Source organism: Pseudochaenichthys georgianus, chromosome 22 (genome assembly GCF_902827115.2).
Source record: "Pseudochaenichthys georgianus chromosome 22, fPseGeo1.2, whole genome shotgun sequence".
Lineage (NCBI taxonomy): Eukaryota > Metazoa > Chordata > Actinopteri > Perciformes > Channichthyidae > Pseudochaenichthys > Pseudochaenichthys georgianus.
The window spans coordinates 9678123-9698952 of NC_047524.1; the positions used below are offsets into that span (position 1 = coordinate 9678123).

The window sequence follows — 20830 nt, forward strand, 5'->3', positions numbered from 1 at the left end:
TTGACAACATAGTCCATAATTTATGGAAATATGGGGGCTTAAATTAGTTGAAGGGGGGATGGGGTTATATTCTATGATAACACACATAATGCGTATGTTTTTTTTTCAGGCTTGGTGACATGACTCATTAAAAGGACTTAGCCAGACGGCATGGCGCTGCAATGTTCAGAGCAAGGCCTTTAAAAAGTAATAAAGTCATAGCATTATATGCAATATTTTTTTTATAGTAGATTATGTCACGAAACATCACTGTATTTTCTCAGACTTTAAAAAAGTTGTGAACACATTTATGAGACTAGAACAGCTGAAGTTTCTTCTGAATATAACTGAATATTAAATAATATAAATATGTCATAGTTACATTTACTAATACATTTCATAATAAAATATTCATCAATCTAGTTTGAACACAAAAAGTATCTCCACATATTTTTGTCACCTAAGAAATAGGCTGGACTCACTGTGAAAGAGGTGTTGGCACCTTAATAGAAAGACAAACTACTTTTTTATTGCAAGCATTTAATGTCAAATTGGTACAATTCACAAGCATAAGGACGATGTAATTTTCCATTCATTTGACTATTTACAATTAGATTGTTTTCAATATATATGTAAGGTACCTTTTTAGCATCACAACTGAGAGACACATGTCAGTAATTGGTATCAAATGATACTAGAGTTCAAATGTTCTCAAATCTCAAATCTCAACATTCATGAGCATGAAAAAAACCCATCACGCACATTTCATTCAATCAGACAAACAGACGGTGCTTTGATCAATGAGATCTTTAACAATGTATGTATTGCACATGTTCCTGGTTTAACAGAGTCTTCAAATGCAATTCAGTCAAAAGATTGAAACAAATATTCATCTTTTTTTCACCCTAAATCAAACGTCTTTTTTTTTTTACAATAGTAACTTTATCACCTAAAAAATAAATATTCAAAGACAGTACACTCTGGTAACAAAGTCTAAATCTAAAACATCAGACAATCCTCACCATGAAACTCTAGCTGTTACAGCACAGTTACTGGAGTCTGAGCTCACTGTGAACTGCAGAGGGTGCACCACAATAGAGACGGTTTATTCTAATAAATAAAAGATAATTATATTTACGTTTGATTAAACTTGGGATTAACGCCACAAGCTGTGATGACGGCATATTGAACGAAATGTAAAGAGCCGTATGTAAACAACATCTGGTGCACGCTGAAAAACAATGTACCCGTTTACATCTGAGATCAACTGCTCAAACATGTGACGCCATCTGCCTCAATCGTACGATTTCAAAAATGTAAATGTTGAATTTGTTACACTAGACTTCATCGTAACCACATTAACAAGCACCTTCAGGTTGTCAAATAAACCTGGAGGATAGCTGAGTCTCGCAGCTGTCTTGTCATCATTTTCTTCTTCAGATATTTCTAATACATGACTTGAAATCAATCGTAAATCATAACCCAAACTGTACATCACATGCACAAGATATTCATAAATTATAATATGAATCCTGTAACCATTTGTTTAGCACAGTGTATGGGATGCAACAGCATCAGATATGCAATCATATAATTTGATGTTAAATACATAAACTGTGATGATACTTTCAAAGACTTTAAACCATCATGCTAGCATAATGTTTAATAAGCAAAGGTTGCTAAATATATATCATGTTTCTATGTTGTGCACACAGACACCGAACCAAGGGTCAGTGTGTTTTTGGTCTATCAAGGAACCGCTGTTAGCCACATCCTTCTTGACTGACAAAATAAATCCTCAAATGTTCACTACTAATAATGTTCCAGCTTGTAAAATTATTTTACAAATTATTTAAATTAAAATGCCTTAGATTAAGTATCCGAACAGTGAGCAGTTGGAAAAAACACAACTTTCTAACATAACATCCAACTAGTGAATGAATGCTTTACTTTCATATGAACTCTGACACTGCAGGCTATGCATTGCTTGGTTTTAGATGTCAAAATGAGGAGCTGTGTGCACATGGTGGTAGTTTAATAAGACTTAGTAGGTAGTTTTTCCTCAGTACATTTGGGAGCTCTCATATACAGTGTGTGGTCATTCCTTTTGACACATAGTAGACATAGGAGACAGAAACAACTTTCTTTCATTAGATAGAGGAATATGTGAGAAAATACGTTTCTTTTTTAAATAACTGAAAAAATCATAAATATCATGAATTGCGGAATTATGCACAGACAACACAAATGGCCAATTGTTTGTTCCAGGGCCTAAAGCCAAAAAAGGTGAGCATTAAAGACTCGCCATCTACAATGCAGTGAAGGAAAAAGACAATGACGGTGCGTAAAATGCATGATAACTGTACAAACCACTTTTCAAGTAAATGTGGGAATTGAACCCATGAAAATGCAACTGTGGCCTTTTTGTACCCTGTGTACAGCACTATGTTCCTTCTTCAAAAAAATGCACAATTGTATTAGTTTGCTTGTGTTGCTGTGAGGATCTAAATGAATGATCCACAGAGGTAATAAACTATATTGTTCCATCATGATATCCACCTTTCAAAACAATTAAACACAGAAATAATCAATAAATAGAAATAAAAATGGAAAGGAATGACACTGGCTGCATGGAAAGAGAGCTCAACCAAATCTGGAAGTTAAATAAAATCGGTCCATCATATAAAATCTCTCGTCATCCTCTGCGGTCCAGGGTTATCTCCTGAAGACCAGCAGTGAGCAACCGTCTGCGTTTCAGCAGCGCCGGCAGGGCGTGACGGTGTCCTTGTCGTTATCAGTGAAATTGACTAAATTGTAAACCTCAGACTGGCTACAGACTGAAGTATCAAATCTGCATCGGTGAGAAGGCGTAGAAAGGAAACTGGGCCTCTTCCTCGTCCACGAAGAAACACTGGAAGTAGGGCTCTTCTGTGGGGGACAGGACAATATTTGACATTACACTGTGTCCCTCTCTGGCATCTGAACTGATAACTGAGCCTGCAGTTTGCACACTTGTCACTTGTGTGATATTTTGGTTATGAGAGGAGAATTTGTACATACCTTCCATCTGAAAGCTGTCCGATACAGAAGCCTCGGCTATCAAAATAAGAACACAATGTTAACCATATAACAGTACAATGTTACACTATCCTAAATAACAACTTCTCTGCACAGTACCTTTGATTTTCTCCTCCTTAGCCACTTTCTTCTCAGCAGCTTTTTCTACAACAAAAAGAGCATTTCATTGTTTGTGAATAAAGCTGCTGTAATGGAGATGTATTTCATACACTAATGATTGAGTGGCTTGACAAACAGATGTACCTTTCTTTGCCGGCTCCTGTATCTCTTTAAGAACTCTGTCCTCTGTAAATAGCAACACAAGATGAATAACTTTTATTAGCAAAGATTGAAACCGCTTCCTGCAGAGTGACTGCAGCTGGTGATGGTATCACACATTTTGCTGAGTTGATGAGGTTAATGTTCAATACTGAGTGCACAGCAGTGTACCTTTAGCTTTCTCTTCTTTGGCGGCCTTCTTCTTTACAGTTTTTTCTAAAAAAGAATAATAATAATAACTCAAAATCGTTTTCATATTTGTCCATAAGTATTCCACAAGTAGGTGTAGAGTAACATTTGTGTCAGTTTCTTAAAAATCAAGATACCTTTCTCTACAGGCTCTGGTTTTTCTTTACGAACTCTGTCTTCTGCAAAGTGTCACACATTTTTTATAAATTAACAGCAAATGTAGATGTATTGATGTAATCAACGCTATACTCAAAGCTATAGTTTTAGTACCTTTCTCTGTTGCGATGGGTTTGACTTGCTCTTTTAAAATGTCAAGCTCTGTCTCACAAATATAAAAGAAACATAAGCAGACAAGAAATGGGTGATTTGAAATATAGTTTTCATTGCCCATCAGTATAAGTAAAACATTTTGTTATTGCTTGTTTAAGCCAGTGCAGCATCTATGCATGTGAGCTGTGGCTCATTTGCTTTAAACCAGTGTTTCTCAAACTTTTTCATACCAAGGACCACTTAACCAATACAAAAACACTCGCGGACCTCCTAACTCCAAAAATATCCAAAGACACATCGTTTTTCTAGAACAGATTAGAAATTGCCTGAAAATGGTACAAACAAGTAGCAACATGTGTGATGAAGGTGTTGCGCTGGGCTATATCATGCAATTGAAAGTGAAACTTAAGCTCGCTCCATTGCGGAGATATTCCCACGAGAGTGCGGAAAACTTTTATTTATTTATTTATTTCAAATGTGAAATGTTACCAATATACTCACGGACCACCAGTGGTCCGCGGACCACACTTTGAGAAGCACTGCTTTAAACGTATATGTTGTTGTGAAAAGACATGCATAAGATCCATGGCGAAGCGAAAGCTGAAAACATCAAGAAACATCTCGGTGTTGTTAAAACAGGATATTAAAAAGCATTACAAATGCCGTCTCCTGCACAGTGAAAGAAAAGCTAAAATTGCAGATGAATAGTTTCTTGCTGAATAAGAACATGTCCATAAATCTTAATTTTTACATTTCCTAGAAAGGACTATTTTGTATAAAGAGCTATGAAGGACACTTTCACATTCAGCAGGACAATATTCTTAGCCTTCAGATAACATGTTGTTATTAGCCTACTGTAAATGTTACATTGTTACATGGCGTGCTGCCTCTACTGAAACGTCACAAATGTACCTTTCCTCAAACGCAGCGCTCTGGCCTTTTCCCTAGAAATGGCTGTTTTATCAGGAAGAAAATGCAATTCATATGATATACAGCTACCAGTATTTATAGAGTTTCAGCACATTTATTAAACTATAAAACCATAGCCTCATATCACCAAATTGACTCAGTATCCTTGCTCCATAATTAAATGTATCTAAATAATGGTAAAAAATAACTGTTGTTATTGCACTTAACAACGTACCTTTCTCCAATTCAGCAAGTTTGTCCATTTCTTTAGATATGTCCAGTTCTGCAAAAGGGAAGCTTAGGTCAGACTCTGCCAAGTGGGACACATTACTTGTGAGCGGAAGCTGCAATTCTCTCATTTTCCAGCAATTCAAAACAGCTGGAGCCGAAGCAGCATTACAACAACTAAATAATCACATGTCTAAAAGCAGCTTGCAGAGCAAATCTAACTGCGTTCAAAGGCTGTAGTTAGTGTTCAAAAAGTTCATCTCTGTTGAGCAGGTAAACACCATTGTTTTGGAACATTTTGGGGTTTTTCAGTGTGATCTGAAACCTTGATGTGTGTTGGTTTGTCAAGTGTGATCCTTCTGGCTCTGAGTCTTTGCAATGCTTGTTAAATGTCATATATCTTTAGTGTCCGGATACATTCCAACATTTGTAACACATTGTTATGTTTGGGTAGGTTGGATAGCATTTGTTTTGGATTCCCCACTCTTTATTTCCCACGTGTAAGAAGGTAAGAGTTATAAAAGCCCAACAAATCGAAGTGCTGTGCAGATTTACCAACTAAAAGTGTCTGAACTAGCATCCAGTATTCCTCAGGAGAAAAATCACTCTCCACCTCCTCTGCATAATATTGATTTATTATGGATCTCATGTGTGTTTTTCTGCTGAGAAATCCAATCAGCTTTTACTACGACCTACATTTTGTAACTACATAACTGTTATTACAGTCACTGGTTATGTGGACTACCCCTACTGAAGCACCACTAATGTACCTTTCTTTACATGGACTGGTTTGGCCCTTTTCCTCAACAATGCTGGGAGAAAATACAGTTAATACATTTGTGACAATGTTTGGCGTATACTTATATCAGATTAAAGGAAAGTGCCAAACTGACACAAATAGCTGATATCAACAATAAGTAATAAGTACACATATTTAAGTAGTTAGAAGTCAATATTGTTGTTTCTGTACCTTTTCTTACAGCTGGTTTCACTTTGTCCTCTGGCACTTTGGGCTCTGAGTAAATACAAATGTAAGCATTTGTTGATTTGTATTAAGTAGCTGTCATTTAGTTTGATTATAGTTGCTGAAGTAACACTGCAATATTACATTATTAGCATTTAATTATATATTAGTAGATGATAACAATAATTTTTGTAAAGCTACAAAACAACCCCAGAAGATCTGTGCAGGGTCAGGAAAGTGGCAGACTACCTTTTTTCTTTAGAAGTGATTCCTTCTTTGTCGCAGCCTTTGATTCAAATTGAGCTAGTTCAATAAAAAAGACGTTTAAATTGTAAATAAATTAATAATTTGTTAATATCTATGACTTTGTTGTTGTTCAAATGAATGTACCTTTCTTCTCTTGAGCTGGTTTAGGTTTCTCCTTTGTAACCTCCGGTGCTAAGAGTCATGAAAATATAACATTTCTTAGGAAAAGTAATTATTTTACAGAATAAGTATTGGTTGTATTTAAGTTACCAGTTTAAATATATATATATATATATATATATATATAGGCAAGGCAAGGCAAAGCAAGTTTATTTATATAGCACCTTTCAACACAAGGCAATTCAAAGTGCTTTACAAAAAACGAAAGACATTAAGAAAATGGCATTTAAAATCAGTCATTAAAAATAAAAGCTCATAAAATAAACATAAAAAAAAAAATACATGGATAAAAGTTAAAGTGCAGTCTAAGATATGAATAGTTCAATTAAAAGCAGCGACAAAAAAAAAAGTCTTCAGCCTGGATTTAAAAGTAGTCAGAGTTGCAGCGGACCTGCAGGTTTCTGGGAGTTTGTTCCAGATATTTGGAGCATAATAACTGAACGCTGCTTCTCCATGTTTAGTTCTGACTCTGGGGACAGAAAGCTGACCAGTCCCTGAAGACCTGAGAGATCTGGATGGTTCATAATTTAGCAGTAGGTCAGAAATGTATTTTGGGCCTAAACCATTCAGTGCTTTATAAATAAAATGTCTTGAAGATGGGATTGAAATGTTAGCTATTAACCATGACAACATTTATTCATTAGGCCTTTTCAATAATTTCTGCAACACAATGCTGCTTAGATAAAGCATCTAATATTTCTGCTTTGATAAAAACATCTTCAAAATATCAAGTTATCCGTCTTTTTAGGTAATCACACACATTAAAAAAACAAAACTGTCAGCTTATAGTGAAGCGTGTTGATTCAGATACAAGCCTATAGCCTAAACATAAACAAAAAAACACTGCTCCACTAAAATAACAACACAATTGGGTAGCTTCCTCAACATTTCTTTAAAGTTATATTTTTGATGGTATTCTTATTTTGTTTTTAATCAGCAGCCACATGTTAGTAGCAAGGAAGCACTAGAGAAACAAACTCCTGCCACATACCTCTCTTTTCTGCAGGTTTTGCTTTGATAGCAGGTGCTAGAGAAATATATAGCTCCGTTAATTCTAATGGGTAAAGTTAAATCATAAACTTAAAAGAGAGACACTTAATAATAAAGAGAAACACACCTGTGGTGGGGGTCACTGGCGTGGCCTTCTTCTCCTTGAGAACCTCAACTTCTAGAGCAAATAACAAAGAAAATATGTATTTACATACCTGTTATAAGCAGACTTTTAAAAAAAATTGTAGTGGTTAGCATTATGAAACATTTTTGTATATAAAAGGATGTACCTTTCTTCAGCGGCACCACTTTTGCCTTCTCCTTTGTTATTGAGACATTTTTGTGCACTACTTCTGCTACTGTAAGAAGAAATCAAATGCATTGCTAAATCCATTTTTTCTTTATTTGAACATAAACATTGATATGTGTCCTCTTACCTTTGACCACTGAGGCTGCTTTTGTCTTAAGTGGAGCAGGTTCTGTGCCAAAACATTTTAGATTTGTCATTCCACAAAATGAGAGGAAACACTCGAACGTTAAAACTAAATATAAAAGACTGTTTTACCTTTCTTCTTAGGAGCTGATTTGGGCTTCTCTTTTGAAACCGCTGCTTCTAACGAAACACATAGCATGATGATCAGTTTGCAAAACCAAACCTCGATGTCAGGAACTTATAGTGTTTTGAAATGTTGCAAAATAACCTTACCTGTCACTGGAGAGACCGACTTGACTTTCTCTTTAGGGGCCTTGACTTCTGAAAAAAAGAGAACAAAAAACATGCTGAGCATCGTTGACTCAACTCACTTAAACCTGGAAGAATCTGAGACAAATAAAATATAAACCTAAATAATGTACCTTTTTTCATAGGCACTATTTTGACTCTCTGTTTCACCAGAGAGGCATTTCTTGGAGTGCCCTCTTGTTCTGTCGGCAGAAATGTGCAAATAAAATACATGCAGTAATGGCAGTAACACTTTCAGTTTGTTTATTATTTGTATTACCTAATAACATGCACAACTCTTACCTTTTTTCAAGCTGACTGGTTCTGTATGGTAAAAGTATCATGTTATTTTACAGCAGGAGAGTATTTACATTATGACAACTGAGAATTTCGTTTTTTGGTAAAAAGAACAATGATGTGCGTACCTTTCCTAGCAGGAGCTGCTTTGGCCTTTTCCTTTGGCACTTCTGTGTCACAAAAAGATAAGTGAGTGGAGGTTTGTGAACTGATTATCTGGTCATGTTAGTACCTTGCATCCTGCTATCAATCATAGGCGGATTTTTTTTTTTGTGCATACAAGTGATTCAGCTATTGTATTACAATAATTAGCAGTAATGGCTATGCGGCGATTTTTAAAACGTTTAAGGCGTCTACTTCTGCACTAAGTAGGACACTGGTTCATAATATTGTAGCGTGTTCAAGTAACCAAGGGATATTATCAAATAAGTATAAGATGTGCACTTTACAGATGTAATGCACTGTTGTTGGGGGGAGAGACCGCTCCTTCCATGTGTGTGTACGGCGGGCATGAGGCGTGCATGACGGGACGAGTTGTGTTCGTATGTGGAAAAGTCATAAGCCGCGTTCACACTGCGGTACTTTTCCCACAAAGGTTCATGCGAACTTAGTTCATGATCGCGTTCACACCAAACAGCCGGTACTAAAAGTAGTTAATAGCCGCGTTCACACCGCAGGACTTTCCCTGGTACTTTAGTTCTTTAGTTCCGTTAGTACCAATAATGTCGCGTTCACACCGCCGGGACTACTCAGTGCCGGGAACTCTTTTGGAACTCTTTTGGTACTTTTTAGTCCCTGCTAGAGAGGTGGTACGAACCTGGTGACAAAAGAGTGCCAAATTCTATTCTATTTCTATTGGCTGGGCGAATTGCAAACCACGCCCCGTTAGACTCTGAATTTGTTTTGTTAGGCAGCCATTTTTTTCCTCGCTACAAAACCACATCCACACCTGAGCGAGTAGTTTTTTTGTACTTTAAAGCAGTTATGAGTTATGACCACACGTACTACAACACCGGAGCGGTGGAATGATGAGGAAATGTCGGCGCTTCTGGCAATTTACTCCAAGGACGGGATGCAGCAGCTTCTACAGAAAGCAGTTCCCAACTCCAAATGTTTTGAGCGATGTTCGCTACTTGAGCTGGGAATCGTGCACAGTGCACACGGATGCCGGGTAAAAATAAAGAAACTCAGGCAGGACTATACAAAAATTAAAGACCACAATAATAAGAGTGGTAACGATTTTCTATTGTTATTATATATATATATTGCCACTGTTTTTTAATACTGACACCTAACTTGCACTAAGGCGTGTCTGCTGCTATATATATTGCCACTGTTACATTGTTTTGAAACTACTTACACTTTATTTTACATTTCACACTGTTATTTAACTTCAATTTACATGCATACGACACACCTGGAACAGCATGATGCCGTTATTGTTATGTCTTGACTGTGCAATAAAACAAACAAACTGGCGAAGCTTTATTTATTGTGTCCCACCCCAAATTTGCAGAATAGAAGAATGTGAGAGCAGACAGGTGTCGGTGGTTGAATTTATCAGAAACACAAGTCTTACACACATAAACACAAGTAATTTATCATGTCATTTGTTTTAGATAAATAAGGGAAAAACACCAAACAAGGGTTGATGTCCTTTTCCAAAATCAGCCTGAGGGGGTAATATATAATAAATACATAAAGATAAAGTCCATTGTTATAATGGGGTATTTTATTTGTAAATTACCCTTATGAACTCCATCATGTCTGAGGTCGGAAAGTAAACAAATTCCTCATACAGCGGATGGGCCCCCCCCCCCCGTGTAGTTCTTCTTCTCTCGTTTTTTTGTTGTACTCGCCGTGAAGTGGTTTTGCGGCCTGCCAGTAAACCCAGAGAAGAAGAAGACGAAGTGACGTCAGCGTAATGGTGCCTCAGGGAAAGTACTGCGGTGTGAATGCGATTGGCACTAGCCCCCTGGCGGATTTAGTGCCGTGGTACTTTAGTGGTACTTTAGTGCCGGCACTAAAGTACCGCAAGTCCTGCGGTGTGAAAGCGGCTAATTGCGAACCTTTTTACCCCCTCGAAAGTCCCTGCTAGAGAGCAGGGACTTTCGAGCGGCTCTTTTTTGAGAAAAGAGCTATATTCCTGATTGGCTGGGCGAATTGCAAACCACGCCCTGTAAAACTCCCAAAAAGTTTTGTGAAGCCGCCATTTTATTATCCTCGCATTAGCATTATTAGCATTAGCATTAGCCCAGCGCAGAAACGCAGAGAGACTAACTTATGGCAACACAAAATAAAACATGGGAGCGGTGGAGATGAGGAGGTGTTGGCGTTCTGGCGATTTACTCGGAAGGCTTCAGTAGAAGCTGCTGGGACTCCCAGCAGCTTCTACTGAAGCCAGTCCCCAACTCCGGGGACTTCCGGCCGGGGACTTTGGGCGGCAGTATACGCCGTGAAGTGGTTTGCGGCCTGCCAGTAAACCCAAAGCAGAAGAAGAAGAAGTGACGTCAGCGGCTTCATTTGCCTAATCCACCCTCAGGGACTTTTTCTGGTGTGAACGCGATCTGTACTTAGTTCATGCGCACTAAAGAGTTCGCATGAACCTTTGTGGGAAAAGTACCGCAGTGTGAATGCGGCTATACTCAGTGCGGTGAACGCTGGCTTTATTGCTACTGTATCCGTAGCACCCCACGCAATAGTTGGGACTGTGTACTGACGTCAGTAAAAAAGGTTTGCCCCCCCAAGCGCAAATGTCAAACTCCGCCAATTAGGCGCGTTCACACCAAGTACTTTTCCCACAAAGGTTTCTGAGAACTTAGTTCTGAGAACTCTTTTAGTTCTCATGAACTAAAGCAGATCGCTTTCACACCGAAATTAGTCCCTGGGGGACCACACAGCAGCTTTTCAAAAATCTTGAAAATCTTGGAGCTGGGCGTGTCTGACAGCTTGGGGATTTTTTGCGAGCAATGCGACCATCAACCAATCACATGAATCTCCCGCCCTCGACATACAAAGCAAAAAACCCCGGGGATTTTATGCGAGCAATATATATATATATAAACTCCCCAAACAGGCGAAAACCTACCAGTTTCACCCACTGTCTCTGCCACCTCCCTCCATGCCTGGTTCCTCCGGTTTGTATCCCGTTAATAGTTCTGGTCGTAAAGAACCGGGTGATTTGCTACCGTAATTTCTCGTTTGGAATATGAGGAAATGAACTGCGGTCTGGTTCTCCCTGCTTACACGCGGTTTGATTGGCTAGCGCTTCTACTGTCAGATTTGCATAAACGTGTTTGATTGGCTGGCGCTTCCAGCTCAGCTTCAAAAGTTGAACATTGCTCAACTTTTGAATCCTGGAGATCCTGGACATCCTGGAAATCTTCGCTTCGCTCCCCCAAAATGCAGTTCGGCGAAAAGCGAGGCAAAGTGACGTCATCCCCATTCAAAGTCAATGGGCAGAGAAGCGTTGGAAGCGGTGGAAGTTTCTTCTGAAGCTGCTGTGTGGACGTACCGTTGCAAATTAAGCCACTGGCGTCACTTCTTCTTCTTCTGCTTTGGGTTTACTGGCAGGCCGTAAACCACTTCACGGCGTATACTGCCACCCGGAGTCCCCGGCAGGAAGTCTCCGGAATTGGGGACTGACTTCAGTAGAAGATGCTGGGAGTCCAACAGCTGCTTCCTGCCTTCCGAGTAAATCGCCAGAACGTCGACACCTCCTCATCTCCACCGCTCCCTTGTTTTATTTTGTGTTGCCATAAGTTAGTCTCTCTGCGTTTGTGCGCTGGGCTAATGCTAATAATGCTAATGCGAGGATAATAAAATGGCGTCTTCACAAAACATTTTTGGAGTTTTACGGGGCGTGGTTTGCATTCCGCCCAGCCAATCAGACATAGGAACCTTTTTCTCCCACGAAAGTCCCTGCTCTCTCGCAGGGACTGAAAAGGGGGTAAAAAAGGTTCTCAAGACACTGGGTATATGCAGGAATCCTGAAGTCAAATTTAATACCTTTTAAGACCTTTTTTAAGACCCTTTCCATACATTTTAAGACCTCATCGCAACTTCGAGTTCTAACCGGTTACATTGGCGACACACTTTACCTCACATTTACTATATTGATTGTAAGATAGCACAACTAAACAGAGTGCAAACAGACTACTGAAGCCTCCTCTCCACATGAACTTTAAGCTGTGAAGGGCAGGTTTAAGGCAGTGTGCTGCTTTGTTGCTTATGTGCTCTGTGCTCTTTCATTCCAGTGAAACTCCTCAGAAACCACTATTTGACCAATAAACAAAACAATTGACAAAACTTTGAACTATGAAACATATTAAACTTTGGTGAGCTTCAGCGGGGTAATGCCATATAGGAGCTCCCTCACAAATACCCAGGGGTTAAATTGGGCTGGGGCTGTCCGGGGCTAAGCCCGGCACATAGGACGATGCTCTGACGTCATCACCCTCACACATTTGTCATATGTTTACAAAAAACGATATATATGTTAAGATTGTTCTCATTCTTAATATAGACTATATTTAGGGTCGATATGTGTTGACCTTACTTTAAAATAGCAGATCTCTGTGACCGGATATAGTTTGGCTTAGACCCCGGCCCCACGAGGACGCATACAGTAAAATGCATACGCAAAAAAGTCTTCCGTTCACACGCATTGGATTCATTAACGTGTCCGTTCACACCATAGACTGTATATGGTTCACACTAGACCGCTGGAAATGCTGGAAACGCTGTAGTACATATTCCAGGCCTGTAAGTGGCGCTGCTGCCGCCACAAAATACACGAAAAGCAGAGAAGAAGACCCCGGAGCATGGTTGCCCTTCTGTTTATTCTCCGCGGTGGACGGAGTGTTCTCCTGCTGTATATCTCTCCGGTAGTCCAACAGCAGATAACCCCCCCCCCCCCCCCCCACAGAGCGGAGCAAGGCAACGAAACTTAAAATAAGAAGCAGCATTTTATGGCACGCTATGCATGGGGCCACCTTGAGGGGGTTTCCCGACATGTAGTTTCAGTAAATTAAAGGGTGTTTCATGTTGTCGTTGCTGTGGACCTTCTTAATACCTTGGAAAATGCCGTTTAATACGTTTTAATACTTTTTAATAGCCTTAATTTTCGCTAAATTGATTTATCAACTTTTAATACTTTTTAAGACCCCGCGGACACCCTGCAAGAACTAATTTAGTTCCTGGGGCTTTTTGGTGTGAACGCAACTAAATCGTAGTTCTCAAGAACCTTTGTGGGAAAGGTACTTGGTGTGAACGCGCCTTATGCTATCAATGCTTCAAAAGACAACCATTACATTGTGGCAAATTCATAGTTACAATAGCATCAATCATATACCGATATCCAATGTAAGGAAGTCCAGCATTTCAGCTATTTGTACATTCCTCTCTGAGCGAGGCAGTTCCCAAAACGTTTTAAAATGCAACATTAGTGAGTCTTTGCATTACCTAGTTTTACAGATACAGATTTGACTTTTTCCTTTGGTTCCTTCTTGGGCTCCTTGGTAGCTGTTGAATTGAATGAAGTTAGTGACAGCAAATGAAAAATATGCACAATTTCTTAGCATATTTTCATCTCGAATGGTCTAATTAAAGCTAAATGTTGCTTCACATTAAACATTTAAGCTATGCCACTGCAAATAAATGGATACTTCTGCATGTTGACTGCGGGGTTGGGATTTAAACGGTAACCCTCTGAGTTACAGATTAGCTCACTTACCCAATGAGCCAGAGCCGCCCCTTACAATGCCTTTTCATTTAAAGATAGAGCAGTATCTTATAGCCATGCTCGTGGTGTGGCTTTGTGCATTACCTTTTTCTACAGGTTTAGGTTTGACTTGTTCCTTTGGCTCCTTCTTAGGTTCCTTGGGAAGAGCCACTGCTGGAAAATCATGACACCAACAAGCCTTTAGATTTTAGGTTTATATATATACAAGTTGTATTTGATACTCTCTTCGAGTATATTCCATGTACATGTAAGCTATGCCACTGTAAATCTATATACAAGTATTAAAAGACACGTAACCTGTTCTGAGATTATTCTACATACTGTAGTTTATTACCTGCTTTTGTAACATCAAGTTGTTCCTTCTTCAGGACAGGAGCAGCCTCTTTCTTGATGACTTTAGTCACCTGTTCTGCCTTTTTTGGTTCAGCTTCTGAAATAAAAAGGCAAAGCTGGTTGAAAAGTTTAACATGAGTTACAGTGGAAACAAATACACCCTTCAATGAAAAAAGTCAACCAAATGTATTTCGAGTAGCGCTATCTTTGGGACCATCTTTGGGACCATCTTTGAGCGATCTAGCTCTATTATCTTTCAGCCATGCTCGTGGTGTGGCTTTATGGCTTTGCATCACCTTTTTCTACAGGTTTAGGTTTGACTTGTTCCTTTGGCTCCTTCTTAGGTTCCTTGGGAAGAGCCGCTGCTGTAAAATCATGAGACCAACAAGCCTTTAGATTTGAGGTTTTATTAAAAGATCAGTGTTTATTATTTGAAACTCTCTGCAAATGTATTACTTGTTAGGTTTCCTACATAATATTACCTTTCTTTGCAGGTTCTGGTTTGGCTTTCACTTTAGGTACTTCTAATGTTGTCTTTACACTTAACATGTAAGCTTTGTCACTGTAACAATCTATACTAACTACAAGGATAAAATGTCACTGTGAACTGTTATTGTACATACTGTATTTTCTCACCTGCTTTGGTAACATTAAGATGCTCCTTTTTCAAGAGAGACGCAACCTCCTTTTTGACTACTTTAATCCCTCTTACAGCCTTTTTGGGTCCAGCGTCTGGAATAAAAAGACAACATTAATTGAATCGATTCACATTGAATTATACAGTGGAAATAAATATAACACTCATTTAAAAAAGTTTTAGAAAATCTATTTCAAGTAGCGCTATTTTAGGGACTATCAATGAGTAATGAAAACTAGAAAGTACAATACTTTTTTAACAATGTATTGTCATGAACACTGCACCAGTATTATAATAGTATCTTATGCATTACCTTTTTCTACAGGTTTAGGTTTGACTTGTTCCTTTGGTTCCTTCTTAGGTTCCTTGGGAAGTGCCGCTGCTGGAAAATCATGACACCAACAAAACTTTAGATTTTAAGCATATATATATATATATATATATATATATATATATATATATATATATATATATAAAAAAAAGGTTTATTTGAAACTCTCTTCAAATATATTCCTTTTATATTTCTACATAAAAATACCTTTCTTTGCAGGTTCTGGCTTGGCTTTCAATTTAGGTTCTTCAGCAACTTCTATTATTGGAGAATATTAAGAATGATAATTTATCACTTTATCATTGCCTAACATTAAAGATGTAAGCTATGCCACTGTAAATCCATACTATTTACAAGTATTAAAAGACACCGAGACCTGTTCTGAGATAGTTTAATACCTGCTTTTGTAACATCAAGTCGTTCCTTCTTCAGGACAGGAGCAGCCTCTTTCTTGAAGACTTTAGTCACCTGTTCTGCCTTTTTGGGTTCAGCTTCTGAAATAAAAAGGCAAATATGGTTGAAAAGTTTCACATAGGTTATACAGCAGAAACAAATATACCCTTCATTGAAAAAAGCAAAACAAATCTATTTCCAGTAGCGCTATCTTTGAGACCATCTATGAGCAATCTAGCCTACCATGCTCATGGTGTGGCTTCATGGCTTTGCATTACCTTTTTCTACAGGTTTAGCTTTGACTTTTTCCTTTGGTTCCTTCTTAGGTTCCTTGGGAGGTGCCGCTGCTACAAAAATCATGACACCAACAAGCCTTTAGATTTTAGGTTTATAAAAAGATAAGTGATTATTATTTGAAACTCTCTGAAAATATATCTATTTTTACGTTTCCTACATAAAAATACCTTTCTTTGCAGGTTCTGGCTTGGCTTTCACTTTAGGTTCTTCAGGAACTTCTATTATTGGAGAATATCAAGAAAGATAATGTATCACTTTATCCCAGCCTAGGATTAAACATGTAAACTATGCCACTGTAAATCCATACTATTTAGAAGTATTAAAAGACACGTGACCTGTTCTGACACTTCAAAAATCTATACTAACCATCAGGATAAAATATGACTGTGACCTGTTATTCTACATACTGTAGTTTATTACCTGCTTTTGTAACATCAAGTTGTTCCTTCTTCAGGACAGGAGCAGCCTCTTTCTTGATGACTTTAGTCACCTTTTCTGCCTTTTTTGGTTCAGCTTCTGAAATAAAAAGGCAAAGCTGGTTGAAAAGTTTAACATGAGTTACAGTGGAAACAAATATACCCTTCAATGAAAAAAGTCAACCAAATGTATTTCGAGTAGCGCTATCTTTGGGACCATCTTTGAGCAATCTAGCTCTATTATCTTTCAGCCATGCTCGTGGTGTGGCTTTATGGCTTTGCATCACCTTTTTCTACAGGTTTAGGTTTGACTTGTTCCTTTGGTTCCTTCTTAGGTTCCTTGGGAAGAGCCGCTGCTGTAAAATCATGAGACCAACAAGCCTTTAGATTTGAGGTTTTATTAAAAGATCAGTGTTTATTATTTGAAACTCTCTGCAAATGTATTACTTGTTATGTTTCCTACATAATATTACCTTTCTTTGCAGGTTCTGGTTTGGCTTTCACTTTAGGTACTTCTAATGTTGTCTTTACACTTAACATGTAAGCTTTGTCACTGTAACAATCTATACTAACCACAAGGATAAAATGTCACTGTGAACTGTTATTGTACATACTGTATTTTCTCACCTGCTTTGGTAACATTAAGATGCTCCTTCTTCAAGAGAGACGCAACCTCCTTTTTGACTACTTTAATCCCTCTTACAGCCTTTTTGGGTCCAGCGTCTGGAATAAAAAGACAACATTAATTGAATCGATTCACATTGAATTATACAGTGGAAACAAATATAACACTCATTTAAAAAAGTTTTAGAAAATCTATTTCAAGTAGCGCTATCTTAGGGACTATCAATGAGTAATGAAAACTAGAAAGTACAATACTTTTTTAACAATGTATTGTCATGAACACTGCACCAGTATTATAATAGTATCTTATGCATTACCTTTTTCTACAGGTTTAGGTTTGACTTGTTCCTTTGGTTCCTTCTTAGGTTCCTTGGGAAGTGCCGCTGCTGGAAAATCATGACACCAACAAAACTTTAGATTTTAAGCATATATATATATATAAAAAAGGTTTATTTGAAACTCTTTTCAAATATATTCCTTTTATATTTCTACATAAAAATACCTTTCTTTGCAGGTTCTGGCTTGGCTTTCAATTTAGGTTCTTCAGCAACTTCTATTATTGGAGAATATTAAGAATGATAATTTATCACTTTATCATTGCCTAACATTAAAGATGTAAACTATGCCACTGTAAATCCATACTATTTACAAGTATTAAAAGACACCGAGACCTGTTCTGAGATAGTTTATTACCTGCTTTTGTAACATCAAGTCGTTCCTTCTTCAGGACAGGAGCAACCTCTTTCTTGATGACTTTAGTCACCTTTTCTGCCTTTTTGGGTTCAGCTTCTGAAATAAAAAGGCAAATACGGTTGAAAAGTTTCACATAGGTTATACAGCAGAAACAAATATACCCATCTTTGAAAAAAGTAAAACAAATGTATTTCCAGTAGCGCTATCTTTGAGACCATCTATGAGCAATCTAGCCTACCATGCTCATGGTGTGGCTTCATGGCTTTGCATTACCTTTTTCTACAGGTTTAGCTTTGACTTTTTCCTTTGGTTCCTTCTTAGGTTCCTTGGGAGGTGCCGCTGCTGGAAAGATTACGACACCAACAAGCCTTTAGATTTTAGGTTTATAAAAAGATAAGTGATTATTATTTGAAACTCTCTGAAAATATATCTATTTTTACATTTCCTACATAAAAATACCTTTCTTTGCAGGTTCTGGCTTGGCTTTCACTTTAGGTTCTTCAGGAACTTCTATTATTGGAGAATATCAAGAAAGATAATGTATCACTTTATCCCAGCCTAGGATTAAACATGTAAACTATGCCACTGTAAATACATACTATTTAGAAGTATTAAAAGACACGTGACCTGTTCTGACACTTCAAAAATCTATACTAACCACAAGGATAAAATATGACTGTGACCTGTTATTCTACATACTGTAGTTTATTACCTGCTTTTGTAACATCAAGTTGTTCCTTCTTCAGGACAGGAGCAGCCTCTTTCTTGATGACTTTAGTCACCTTTTCTGCCTTTTTGAGTTCAGCGTCTGAAATGAAAAGGCAAATATGGCTGAAAAGTTTTACATAAGTAATACAGTGGAAACAAATATACCCTTCATTGAAAAAAGTAAAACAAATGTATGTCCAGCAGCGCTATCTTAGGGACCATCTATGAGTAATGAAATCTAGAAAGTACAATACTTTTTTAACAATGTATTGTCATGAAAACTGCACCAGTATTATAATAGTATCTTCTAACCATCCTCGTGGTGTGGCTTTATGGCTTTGCATTACCTTTTTCTACAGGTTTAGGTTTGACTTTTTCCTTTGGTTCCTTCTTAGGTTCCTTGGGAGGTGCCACTGCTGGAAAATCATGAGACCAACAAGCCTTTAGATTTTAGGTTTATAAAAAGACAAGTGTTTTTTATCTGAAACTCTCTGCAAATATATTTCTTTTATGTTTCTTTCATAAAAATACCTTTCTTTGCAGGTTCTGTTTTTGCTCTCACTTTGGGTACTTCTGGAACCTCTAGTATTTGAGAATTAAAAAATATATAATGAATGAACTAATCCTGGCTTTACATTTAAAATGCAATCAATACCACTACAAAAATCTATTCTAACCATCAGGATAAAATATAACGTTGAGCTGTAATAGTCCATACTGTATTTTCTCACCTGCTTTGGTAACATTAAGATGCTCCTTCTTCAAGAGAGACGCAACCTCTTTTTTGACTTCTTTAGTCACCTTTTCTGCCTTTTTGGGTCCAGCGTCTGAAATAAAAAGACAAATTGATAGAACCATTTCACATTGAATTATAAAGTGGAAACAAATATAAAACTCATTGAAAAAAGTTTTAGAAAATCTATTTCAAGTAGCGCTATCTTAGGGACCATCGATGAGTTATGAAAACTAGACAGTACAATACTTTTTTAACAATGTGTTGTCAAGGAAACGGCACCAGTATTATAATAGTATCTTATGCATTACCTTTTTCTACAGGTTTAGGGTTGACTTGTTCCTTTGGTTCTTTCTTAGGTTCCTTGAGAAGTGCCACTGCTGGAAAATCATGAGACCAACAAGCCTTTAGATGTTAGGCATATCTATATATAAAAAAGGTTTATTTGAAACTCTCTTCAAATATATTCTTTTTATATTTCCTACATAAAAATACCTTTCTTTGCAGGTTCTGGCTTGGCTTTCAATTTAGGTTCTTCAGCAACTTCTATTATTGGAGAATATTAAGAATGATAATGTATCACTTTATCCTTGTCTAACATTAAAGATGTAAGCTATGCCACTGTAAATCCATACTATTTACAAGTATTAAAAGACACCGAGACCTGTTCTGAGATAGTTTAATACCTGCTTTTGTAACATCAAGTTGTTCCTTCTTCAGGACAGGAGCAACCTCTTTGTTGATGACTTTAGTCACCTTTTCTGCCTTTTTGGGTTCAGCTTCTGAAATTAAAAGGCAAATACGGTTGAAAAGTTTCACATAAGTAATACAGTGAAAACAAATATACCCTTCATTGAAAGGTTATACAGCAGAAACAAATATACCCTTCATTGAAAAAAGTAAAACAAATGTATTTCAAGTAGCCCTATCTTTGAGACCATCTATGAGCAATCTAGCTCTGTTATCTTTTAGCCATGCTCATGGTGTGGCTTCATGGCTTTGCATTACCTTTTTCTACAGGTTTAGGTGTGACCTTTTCCTTTGGTTCCTTCTTAGGTTCCTTGGGAGGTGCCGCTGCTGGAAAAATTACGACACCAACAAGCCTTTAGATTTTAGGTTTATAAAAAGATAAGTGATTATTATTTGAAACTCTCTGAAAATATATCTATTTTTACGTTTCCTACATAAAAATACCTTTCTTTGCAGGTTCTGGCTTGGCTTTCACTTTAGGTTCTTCAGGAACTTCTATTATTGGAGAATATTAAGAAAGATAATGTATCACTTTATCCCAGCCTAGGATTAAACATGTAAACCATGCCACTGTAAATCCATACTATTTAGAAGTATTAAAATACACGTGACCTGTTCTGACACTTCAAAAATCTATACTAACCATCAGGATAAAATATGACTGTGACCTGTTATTCTACATACTGTAGTTTATTACCTGCTTTTGTAACATCAAGTTGTTCCTTCTTCAGGACAGGAGCAGCCTCTTTCTTGATGACTTTAGTCACCTTTTCTGCCTTTTTGAGTTCAGCGTCTGAAATGAAAAGGCAAATATGGCTGAAAAGTTTCACATAAGTAATACAGTGGAAACAAATATACCCTTC

The 20830-nt window shown here is 37.6% G+C and overlaps 1 protein-coding gene across 27 annotated transcripts in view; it reads right to left on the bottom strand.

Moving 5' to 3' along the window:
* Window positions 1-483: 483 nt before the first annotated feature.
* The window catches only part of LOC117467996 (trichohyalin), a 40234-nt gene continuing 19887 nt past the window's right edge, over window positions 484-20830 (bottom strand). For 5 of the 27 annotated variants that reach the window (XM_071207204.1, XM_071207212.1, XM_071207198.1 and 2 more), the window contains 50 exons: window positions 20665-20760; window positions 20412-20462; window positions 20226-20294; window positions 19904-19999; window positions 19713-19763; window positions 19529-19597; window positions 19216-19311; window positions 19016-19066; window positions 18832-18900; window positions 18489-18584; window positions 18236-18286; window positions 18050-18118; window positions 17777-17872; window positions 17586-17636; window positions 17401-17469; window positions 17087-17182; window positions 16747-16815; window positions 16464-16559; window positions 16211-16261; window positions 16025-16093; window positions 15752-15847; window positions 15561-15611; window positions 15336-15404; window positions 15022-15117; window positions 14682-14750; window positions 14387-14482; window positions 14137-14205; window positions 13773-13832; window positions 8438-8479; window positions 8316-8336; window positions 8147-8215; window positions 7998-8045; window positions 7857-7904; window positions 7729-7770; window positions 7582-7650; window positions 7419-7469; window positions 7293-7328; window positions 6266-6313; window positions 6125-6178; window positions 5882-5926; window positions 5682-5723; window positions 4919-4966; window positions 4687-4728; window positions 3775-3822; window positions 3642-3683; window positions 3487-3531; window positions 3301-3342; window positions 3157-3201; window positions 3040-3075; window positions 484-2907 (listed from right to left, as the gene is read on the bottom strand). In XM_071207204.1, the coding sequence (XP_071063305.1) occupies window positions 2825-2907; window positions 3040-3075; window positions 3157-3201; window positions 3301-3342; window positions 3487-3531; window positions 3642-3683; window positions 3775-3822; window positions 4687-4728; window positions 4919-4966; window positions 5682-5723; window positions 5882-5926; window positions 6125-6178; window positions 6266-6313; window positions 7293-7328; window positions 7419-7469; window positions 7582-7650; window positions 7729-7770; window positions 7857-7904; window positions 7998-8045; window positions 8147-8215; window positions 8316-8336; window positions 8438-8479; window positions 13773-13832; window positions 14137-14205; window positions 14387-14482; window positions 14682-14750; window positions 15022-15117; window positions 15336-15404; window positions 15561-15611; window positions 15752-15847; window positions 16025-16093; window positions 16211-16261; window positions 16464-16559; window positions 16747-16815; window positions 17087-17182; window positions 17401-17469; window positions 17586-17636; window positions 17777-17872; window positions 18050-18118; window positions 18236-18286; window positions 18489-18584; window positions 18832-18900; window positions 19016-19066; window positions 19216-19311; window positions 19529-19597; window positions 19713-19763; window positions 19904-19999; window positions 20226-20294; window positions 20412-20462; window positions 20665-20760 (3113 nt within the window). In that variant the 3' untranslated portion in view covers window positions 484-2824. Of the gene's footprint in view, window positions 2908-3039; window positions 3076-3156; window positions 3202-3300; window positions 3343-3486; window positions 3532-3641; window positions 3684-3774; window positions 3823-4686; window positions 4729-4918; window positions 4967-5681; window positions 5724-5881; window positions 5927-6124; window positions 6179-6265; window positions 6314-7292; window positions 7329-7418; window positions 7470-7581; window positions 7651-7728; window positions 7771-7856; window positions 7905-7997; window positions 8048-8146; window positions 8218-8315; window positions 8337-8437; window positions 8480-13772; window positions 13833-14136; window positions 14206-14386; window positions 14483-14681; window positions 14751-15021; window positions 15118-15335; window positions 15405-15560; window positions 15612-15751; window positions 15848-16024; window positions 16094-16210; window positions 16262-16463; window positions 16560-16746; window positions 16816-17086; window positions 17183-17400; window positions 17470-17585; window positions 17637-17776; window positions 17873-18049; window positions 18119-18235; window positions 18287-18488; window positions 18585-18831; window positions 18901-19015; window positions 19067-19215; window positions 19312-19528; window positions 19598-19712; window positions 19764-19903; window positions 20000-20225; window positions 20295-20411; window positions 20463-20664; window positions 20761-20830 lie in introns of those variants that run through there. The other 22 variants (XM_071207199.1, XM_071207201.1, XM_071207205.1 and 19 more) reach the window with 22 other exon arrangements.